Here is a 10,588-nt window from a genome sequence, read left to right on the forward strand (position 1 = left end):
ATTGTGGAGTTGGTCCCTAGCCTCTTATATCGTAGTATTGTATCTTACCCACTGTTGAAGTCCTTGCAGTGCCTTTCTTACATCTCATTTTTAGCCTTGCACACGATGCACTGCAGTATAGTTACATCTTATCTACTGAATGATTGCCTGAGTGAGTGAGTGAGTGAATGAAAAAGAAAAAAATAGAGAAAATGTATCTGTCTGTTACCCAATAAGTAATAAGTACACACCTACACAACGTCCTTATCGCACGCAGAGCCCTGGTCCTTGGTGAATCTAGTGCAGAAAATGTGAGGAAGAAGAAGTAGTAGTTCGAACGTTTGCCTAGTTTGTCTGTGTAGAACAAGCATACGAAGCAGTTCGCAATGAGCGAAGACGAGAGGAGCGCCGATGAAGAGGTTTCGTCCAGGAAAAACACAAAAGAAACTGAAGGCAACTTTCTGATCTCCAGCTGCATAGTGATCACATGTCTTACGGGAATTGTCTCCTTGGTGTATCTCCTCTACTACCTGGAAGACAGCGCCGGCAAGATGAGGAAGCATGCCACCGTGAGAACTTGCCGTACCTTATATTGTGACCTGATGTCACAGCAACTGAGCTTCTCAATGGATGGGCGTATCCCACCTTGCACGGACTTCGTGAGCCACGTCTGCAGCGGTTGGGTCAACTCCGCTGCCGAGGCCAACACTGTCTCGACGGCTATCGAGGTTGGGTTCTTCCTAATATTGGAACTCAAATTGAAGATGTACAGAGCAAACAGGAACAAACAAGACATCGTAGACATGACAGCTATCTTGTTCCAGTCCTGCACGGCCATGAATGGATCGCACACGATAGATAAGCTCAAGAAAGTTCTTGGAATTTTTCATTTGAAAAACTGGCCTAATTTTGATTACACGGACTCCGGTCACTTCGACGTCTTTGCAGAGATACTGAAGGCGGACTTGAAGTGGAATATGAACCTCGTCTTTAAAGCAGAACGAGTCTATCGATTTGACATCGGCAAGCCCAGAGTCTCTTTCCTTCCTACCAAGCAGGCATGTCCTTACCGGAGCGACAATGCGTCCTTAGAGCAAGAGTATACAGACTACGTAAAAGAGATTTTTCGGATCTTTGGATATCAGAGCGCAGTAGGGACGGGTGAAGTAGCATCCTTGCACATGTCGCTCTGCAACTTCACCAGAGCCCCTTTTGACAATGACTATCAGTACTTGGAAAGTGTACTGAACCTAACTGCAGACCTCGGCCTCACAACGGACAAATGGATCCAGCATCTTAAGCCGCTGGGTAACCTTACTGAAAAATCAATTGTGTACACTAACCTGCATTTCGTGTCGTCTGCATTGCAGCTGCTTACTCAGAATATTACCACCGTGCAAGTTATGCGCTACATGGGTTACATGATCGCCAACCAATTTGCAGCCACTGACAGCAGAGTACAAGAGGCGAGGGATAGCCGTCCGTTCCTCACGTTATGGTTTCCTCGTCTCAAGAACACTATGGTGACACCGTGCCTGCACGAAGTGATGTACCACTTCCTACATGGCTGGAACGTGTTCACCCTGCTCGCTAGCAATCCGAATCACACGATGAGCCTAGACGTTGTCCATCTCATTCACACAATCCTGGCTGCAACGCAGCGGAGGGTTCGGACCAGCACGTGGGTGGACGAAGAATCAAAGGCGATAACGTTGAACAAGCTGAAGAAGGCATCTGTGGTTGGTCCCGTCGCGGCCATTTACATGGCAGTCTTCGAGGTGCACGAGAGGTATGCTAAGCTGAAGGCCTTCACTGATGATTACTACGACAACCTTCTGAAAATCAAGCAAAACGATGCTGCTTTCCGGCTGAGCGGTAAGAAAAGGTACGCTCGAGAAGGAAACTTCGCATCTGTTGGCATAGATGCCGACCACGCAACAAACACATTTTACATCTTCGCGGGTCTTTTGAACGTACCGTACTACTCGGAAAGTCTCCCGTTGCCAGTTAAGTACGGTGGCATCGGGACGTGGATAGCAAAGGCTCTTGCACAGGCCTTGACAAGGAAAGGAGCGAAGACAGGTGCCCTCGGAACCTCACAGCATTGGTGGCTGGGGAACACCTACCGCGAATACCTACGGAGGAAGCAATGCTTTGCAAAGAAGACGAATTCATCGTCGGCTTCAGTTCGTTCCGACTACACAGACTCCTACTTGGCAGTGAGAATTGCGTACGATGCTATGATGACGGCTGTGGCACAGAGAAAAGTGAAGTGGGAGCTCCCCAATATGCACCTTTCTGACGCCAATATGTTCTTTCTGACTTACTGTTTGGGAATTTGTAGTACAACAGAGCGTGATGGCAAAGTTGTCCTTACCGATTTGGCCACTAATATGTGCAATGGTGCGGTCAATAATATGCCAGAGTTCAGAGAGGCTTGGCAGTGCGACGAGATGCAGCAAGAGACTCCCGGCCCCATGTGCGAGCTCTACTGAACATCGTTGTTCTCGTCTGCTGTATAACAGCGACTTATTTATATGTATGTTAGAGGCGCAATGAAACGATATTCAGCTCGGAACTTGCTTATTGATAAAGTTGTCTTTCGGGGAGCCACCATGCACAGTTTGGGATAAAAGTTTACGGAACACCGGGGTGTCACATTTCTCCATTAGAGCGAAGCACCATCAGGTAACAGGAACGGACGTTTATACTGAGAGATTAATAGAGTAGCCGGTCACCCTTTTCTTATTCGATCGCTCCATGACAGCTTGCACGACGACGCAGGGATGTAGAGGCACGCCAATGCCGTGTTCCGTAAGCTTTTGTCCCAAGCCGTGCAACATTTTCGCTGAAGGGTAGCTCATTACGGCGCAGTTTACCAACCCCTGAAAATCAGTTCATGCGGTGCGCCGTGACCTTGACTGCACCGTGAGAGCCGTGAGGCATGGCACGCACTGCTGCGGCGTGACGTAGCGTCAGTGCGTCAGACAAACAGCGGAGAGGTGGCAGTTGTTCTATTCTTGAACGCTTTGAAGTGGGACTCCTCAACAAAGTCACCACAAAGTTTGTGGCATATCCGGCATATATACATTTGGCATATCAGGGACATGTGTACGAAATATCTACTCAGCAGATTTTATTCAAACGAATTCATTACAAAGCGAGCGCTTTGTCTCTGTGAAGCGAGAAGGCACTGAAAGCTTTCAGTGCCTTCTCGCTTCACATCCGGCATCCGGCAAGGGAGAATACAGGCTTCGCAGCAGACGACAATGCTGGGTGACGTCATGGTGTCCTCCTCCAGACGAACCGCCGTAGTATGGATCTCTGTTTTCTGCCCTTCGCATTTCGGTTTCGGTTTGGTGTTGCCATCATTTACGAATTAATTATTCGCGCAAAATGAATGCGAGTGTTGTATTTGGCATCGGCGGGGTGGTTCGTGTTCAGTATGATGCTCACCTAATTTTTTTTCGAGTCCTTGCGAAGTCTCCCTCTAACGGGACTTCTGCCCTCGCGACAGTGGGCAGCTGACATTCATGCCTATACTACGTATATGCTTGCAAGAGTTCATCCAACTCCCGCTTTTCGTATGCCGTGAAAAACTTGTCGTCAGCGTACTGTGTTAATTGATCAGATGCCATTCAATGTCGCTTTTACTGCAGAGCTGCGTTATCGCTTGACACAAGTGGGCTCTGCAAGCTATCGTCACTGTGGTGACTTGCAAAATATGTAACACATCATGGAAATAACTGTTCCGAGGTTACAGCACACATACAGACAAGCACAACACAACGGCTAGGGCGCAGTGCTAAGGCGCAGGCAAGCTGGTACATTGCAAAACGAAGAAACCTGAGACAGGGTACAAACAGGAACACAGCGCAACACATTATCGAGTTCTCAAACACAACGCAAGCCTCAAGCGTGGTTCGACACCCGCCACAGTCCTGCCTTTTCGACAGTTGTCATATTTCTATCTGCAATACCCCTGTCACACTGCACTTTCAATGCAGATTGAATCTGATCCGCATCGGGTTTCTCAAGAGCGTTCGGTGCGCGACGCTGCCACACGGTCCAACTCAATGTGTATTGAAAGATTGGCTTGTCGATAGGCTTCTCTAACAGCCCCAAGGCTGGGATTGACAAATATGTTCCTAAAAAGTCGTGGATAAGCGCATCCGCTTCCGCATTGTGCTGTTTACTAAGCCTCTACGGGGGGCGCGGTGTCGAGAGTGGTTGAAATGAAACAAATTAGCAGACCCAGTCGCCCGTCATCTGCAGACTAAAACCGTAACCATTAAATTCTATGGACTTGTATAGGAACATTTGCAAATTAATGTAATGTTTTTGTTTATTACTACAAATTCGCCGAGTTCAAGAATGCCAATGGCGGTCTTCAAGCCGTCTTGAGAATCTCAATCCCGTTTAACGAACTGGATCGGCTTAAGCAGGATCAGAGTTCGATCCTGCGCGAACGTGTCCGTGTAGCAGCGCCGGATCCGCATTGAGCTCGATGAGCATTGGCTCAATGCGGATCGAAAGTGTCCGTGTGATAGGGGTATAACACGTCCTCCTCCATTGGCCCCACACCAGCCTTTCATGACCACACTCACAGTGTCTCCAAATCGACTAGACTCTCGCCATCTCAATATGAGGAAATTGCTTCGCCCATGCTCATCTTTCTAGACACCGTAGGACTTCGGTTTTCACTGCATCATTATACTTTCAGCAATAACGACAGAGCACTCCACTAAATAATATGTTGCTGTTCTTCGAATGCACTCGGGAGCACATCCAGGCGAAGAATAGACAAGTAAGGTTGGTTGTTGGTGCCGTGAACTTGCACGCGATTCAACGTATAACTCATGCCCAAGAATTCGGGGCAAAACACAAAGCAGGCTTCACTAGAGTCACTAAATAAGCTACGCTTCAGAGTATCGACACTGAGCCGCCATGTTGTTTCGGATGACCTCCAGCGCCATCCATTTAGCGCTCTTCGAAGTGTTGTCTTCTTCCACTGCTGAACTTCACCTTCTTCTATTTCTACTGCCAAAATAGAGGTGGGGCTGGAGGTCATCCGAAACAACATGGCGGCTCAGTGTCGATACTCTGAAGCGTAGCTTATTTAGTGACTCTAGGCTTCACCTGTTCATGTTCCCATAGAACCCATTTATTTGGAATCTAAAAGCGCGTGCAACACATTCCGCACTGCATTCGGCGGCGGGGGGGGGGGGGGGGGGTATATTTATTAGAGGAAAAGAAAAAAAAAACGGGGGAAAGGTCAGCCAAACGGGACGTCGGCTTGCTATTCCGCAAAGAAAGAAAATAAATGAAATAATAATAAAATAAATAAAAAGAAAAGAAAATAATTAGGAAATGAAAGATAAACTAACAAAGGGTGAAAGACGGATGAAATAGATTAAAGAAAAAGATGACAAAAAAAAGATTGTTGTTATGACTAACAAACGGTGAAAGAATGATGAGATGGGGGGGGGGGGGGATATGTTTATTAAGAAAAAAAGAAAGAAAAGGTTAGCCAGGCAAAGAGCCGGCTTGCTATTCCGAAAAAAAAAGGAAAGAAAGGGGGAAAAGAAAAGGAAGGAGAAAGAAAAAAACAAAAAGGGGAATCAAAAAGAAAAGGAAGGAAAAAGAAAAAGGGGGAATCGAAACAGAGAAAGGAAAGAAAAACAAAAAGCAACAAAAAGAAAGGAAAAAAAAAGAGAAACAAAAAGAAACACTGAAACGAAAGGAAGAAGATGACTTTAAAAGGAAAGCATGAGGTTAATGCGATGAGGTTGAGAGTGGGGCACTGAAGAATGAGATTGCACGACTGAAGTTCACAGGCTGTTCATAAGACCTGAATCCCTCAAGAAAGAAGAACTACTTTGGTCACAGACCGCTGTGTGTGATGTCGTACTGGGCCGAGCAGAGAAAAGTCTGTGCACCGCAGCTCGAGTAGGCGTCGTCTCAGCGTTGCTCGAGGGGTGTCGAATCTGTGACAGTCGAGGAGAAGATGTGGAATATCAGCTTCAACGCTTGCGAAAGGCGTCTCGAAAAAGGACTTCTACCCAAAATTGCTTTTTGTCAGGAATGTTGCAGACATTTTCACAGAATTTCCGACTTTGTTTCAACGCACTGAATCCTTCGTTCATCTGCTGTACAACGAGATGGTGGCTCTTGTTCGAAAACTTTGTGGGTGATTCATGAAATCTGAATCATGTCGCTGCAGAAAGGGCAGTGAGCTGCCCTCGCTGCAACCTCAGTCAGCTGTAAATTGGAAGGCAAAGGTTGAGGTTGGGGAGGACACAGAGGCAGCTATGTCATCATGGGACCCAGCAGGGAAAGAAGCATTCAGGTTGGGCGCAAGAAGTTTCTACATCACGTCCACTACGTACCTTCTGACACGACTACCTTTTGACAATGCTGTGCTACGAAGCCTACGCTGTCTCCACCCATCGTCTAGGGAAAAGGAGAGCTCATCCGGTGACTTCAGAACCTTAGTAACACGTCTCCCACAAGTGATTCAGCCTCCTGATGTATCGTCCCTGATGGATGAATACACGTTGTTTCATCTGGAACACATCGAAGCACTATCGTCTGCAAGGCTTGATGAATACTGGAGCAACATCTTTGCACTGAAGAGGGCTGACAGCTCAACCAAATTTCCTCTGTTGTGCAGGCTTGTAAAAGCCGTGCTGTGCATCCCCCACGGCAACGCAGATCTTGAGAGAGGATTCAGCGAGAACCGTCATATTCTTCAGGAGAGGGCACGGCTGACAGTTCAGAGTGTCAACGGTATACGGAACATTGTGTCATATGCTAAGAGGTTTGGAGGTGACCGCAGCCGTTTTCAAGCCGCACCTGCAGTGATTAAGGCAGTGAGATGCTCGTGCATGGTGTACCGGGAGCATGTTGCAGCAGAAGAGGAGCTGTCGAAAAAACGACTACGTGCTGACATTGCCCAGGCAGGGCCAAGCAGTGATGAGCAAGATGACCTGCAGAATAAGATGCTCTGTGCTAAAAAAATGCTAACCAATGCTGAGTTGCTCATTGAACATGGCGTGAAGTCAAATAACTTTGAGGATATTGAAAGTGGCCAGATCTTACTGACACAAGGCAAAGCGAGGCTAGCCGTTGCATTGGAGAAACTGGTACTGAAGAAGGAGAAAAGTGTGCATTTGTAATCACCTGCTTACCTGTTGGACTTGCTTACTTTTGCAGATATTCCAGGGCGCATACACCTCTAGTCAAAGTGAGCGGCAGCCAAAGCATGTCAATGTACTTAATATATTTATCATCTTGTATAGTTTCCAAAGCTAGTTACTTTGTAGTCAAGTGGATGGTTTCCCTGCATTTTCTTTTTGGGAGAATTAGTTGTGAGCCAACTTAGAATTGCAATAAAAATGGGACCCAATAGGAACTTTTCAGAGCTGGATGTAGTAAGGTATTCTTATTGGCACAGCTGAGGTCCAAGCACCACACTGGCATGCAGTAGTTATACTTTAATGTTGTTACCTCGCGCCTGCTCCAAAAGCTAGTTTCGCTGCCCCCAAACATAATTTCGGCTGCTCCAAAAGGTGCTCAAAAACGACTTCGGTCAATCACATCCCTGCACTTAGCATACAAGGCCGAGATGTAGCCTATCAGCATTAGAATTCATTGCGTTGCTTTGTTGTGATCAGCATATTTCATCAGAGATTCCGCTGCCTTGCAAGTGTCACCTACATTTTTCAGAAGAATATACGCGGACACTCGTTCGAACGTGACGCACACAACACCAGATTCCAAACAAAAACATGTAATATTCTTTAGCCCGAGCTGTCTGGAAATGATTGCGCTGTCCTTTGCTTCATGTATTAAAGAGAAAAAAAATACAGGACGGTTACGACTCGTGTAACGCAAAATTCAGCGTCAGTTGTGCATGTGGTGAAATGAGGCCGCATGAAAGCGTGTAGACAAATTTATTTAAACGTGATAAGTATTGATTTGGGGTCGCTGAAATGGTTGGTCAGGTGAGTGGAGTCCTGAAAGAGAGGACTGTTCTGGAACAGCAAGTATATGCATGAGCCATGTAGCCATGTGGAGTTGTGGGTTGGTTGATGGCGGTGCACAGCGGAAAATCCATTTGTTCGGACACCACTTAGGAAAGTTGTGCTCTTGGCTAGTGAAACGTACACGTTAAAGTTTCTGACGACGAAAAGCTTGTGCGTGCGGTAAGGCGCGAGTACATATACGATAAAGTCGCGGATGCGTTTCGGCGCGGCGCGATGCGAGAAGTAGCACACAGCCACCACGAACCCTGTGGGAAGCTGCACCGCACAAATTTCTCCGACGTCGTCTCCAGGAAGAGTTACTTCAAGTGGTGTAGCCAGTACTCCGGCACGCAGGTAAACGGCTCTGTTGCACTTGCCACTGCGACACGCCCGGCAGCAGCACTTGAAGCCGTCGACTTGTATCAGTCTCTCCATCTTCATCCACGTCTTGGAAAGACACAAAAATGATGTCTTACGGAGGACATAGTCGTGTGCAACGTCTTCTGCGTTGAGATGCACGGAACGTACATTTAGCACTGTGAGTGTCAACGAGTGGGGCTTGTCTAGTTGTTCCACGCACTGCGTAGTGATGGTGCGCAGGTGGTGCTTTTGCAGTCGATGAAATTCGTCCGCCAAAGTTCTGTCAATATTCGCCTTTCCGTGATAGAAGTTGAAGACATTGCCAGCTCACTCTGCTATATCTCACTTTCCATTGATAGCGGTTGTAAAGTGGCGGGATTCTCGCACGGAATGTGCGGGGAGGGGAGGAAGTGTCTCCGCCCCTTGTTCTACCTTTCTTTCCCAGGGTTTGACCTTGATGCTGGTGACAACTGTTTTATCAAAAATAAAATAAAAACAACAAACTCATCACAAAGAAGGCAAATCAGATGAATGCGGGGACACTTCCTCCTGTAGACACACATTTCGCGCCCGCTTCTTTGCGACAATTAAGCAGGCGGGGCTAAAACGGAATTTTTATTAATTTTTTTCGACTATTTCTGTTGCGATACTGTGCATAGTTTTTGTTGGGTCTGCGGTTATCCGTTGGTGACTTCATATTTCTGTAAAAAAACAAATGGGGATTGCTTGCCAATTTTCCAATTCCATTAAAATTCCAATTCCAAATTCCATTAAAAAATAAATTGCTCTGAATTAAAAATTGTCCAAAGCTTTCCTCAATGATGCAAAAAGTTTCTAGAAGGTATTTGCTGGAAGTCCCGCAATCCTCCGGCGAGTACGGCACCAGGTAGAATTTTTTATCACGTTAGGTAACACTATATACAGGGGGTCCCAGAAAACGTGTCACTGAATTTTAATAAAAAAACTACGCCACATAGAATCATGCGGTCAACGGCATTTGTTCTTACTAGGTTTTTGCCACCTCCTGATGTGCATGTCATGTAACCTAAGTTTGTTTGTTCGGACCACTGTGGGGGACACTGACCCCCACCCTGTTAGCCGCGGCGTTCCTCAGCCCCCTGCTCTTCAATGTCAACATGGCCTCTCTTCCTGCACTGCTTCCCCACCACACGCGTCCCACGCTATATTCCGACAATATCTGCTTATGGACATCTGCCGCTCGCCGCGACACCATTCAGCATCGACTGCAGGGAGGTTTAGATATTATCGTCGCGTATCTCGCCGACCGCGATCTCTCCGTTTCACCCAGCAAGACTGTGGTCATGGTGTTCACTCGTCGATCATTCACGAGATTCCCGCTCGTCATTGAAGGTTCACCACTGACCTTTCCCACGTTTTTTTTTTCCTTTTCGTCTAATGAATATATCCTCCCCCCATTTGTCCCGTACGGCAAGTACCTGGGCGTGGTACTCGACAGTGACCTTTCCTGGTCTCGCCACATTGAGACTCTAACCACCAAGATCAACAGCTACGTGGCGGTTCTTCGTTGCATCGCTGGTTTGCGATGGGGCCCGTCCTTCTCTAACCTCCGCAGAGTCCACCAATCCCTCGTGCTGGGTTCTCTCCGGTAAAGCCTTCCCATCTTGCATGGTATCAGCTGAAGCTGAAATCGAGATCTCCTCTCTAGCCAAGCCAGGAGCCTCCGGGTCTGCTTGGGAGTCCCTTCGACCACCGAGACATACTCTGTCCTAGCCGAGGCACACGAACCGCCGATCGATGTCCTGCGGGACGGCGCAACCCAATACTACTTGCTCACGGTATAGCTTACACTTACAGTGCGTTGTCGTACCTTACTCGGCACCCTCTTCACTACCTTCGCCACGTCGACGAAGACTGCCCGGCCTCTGACTTCGGTCGTGCTCTCATTCGCCCAAAGGGTCCGTCCCTGCACAGTTCCCCCTGCCCTTGCACACCCCGGCGATGTGGGCGCTTGTAAGACCCGAGGTCTGTGCCGGTATCCACGGCCTCCAGAAGAAGAACGATGTGCCTGTGCATAGCCTCCTACATAGAAGGCTATGGCCTGTGACAGTAGCCCGCCAGCTTGCGCTCGAGCATCTCAGTTCGGCCCACAGGGGTGTCATACAATGTATTGCTCCGTAGACAAAAGCGTGCTGGGCGAACGCAATGCAACCTGGACAGGTCCTGGTCGCACGTCACGGCAA

General features: G+C 47.7%; 1 protein-coding gene across 1 annotated transcript; it reads left to right on the forward strand.

The window, feature by feature from the left end:
• The first annotated feature begins 365 nt into the window (after window positions 1-365).
• On the forward strand, window positions 366-2,474 carry LOC135384721 (neprilysin-1-like). The gene has a single exon (XM_064613908.1). It carries the CDS (start codon window positions 366-368, stop codon window positions 2,472-2,474), a length of 2,109 nt encoding a protein of 702 aa, XP_064469978.1.
• The last annotated feature ends 8,114 nt before the right edge of the window (window positions 2,475-10,588 follow it).

The sequence above is a fragment of the Ornithodoros turicata genome, chromosome 2, assembly GCF_037126465.1.
Source record: "Ornithodoros turicata isolate Travis chromosome 2, ASM3712646v1, whole genome shotgun sequence".
NCBI classification, from domain to species: Eukaryota; Metazoa; Arthropoda; class Arachnida; order Ixodida; family Argasidae; genus Ornithodoros; species Ornithodoros turicata.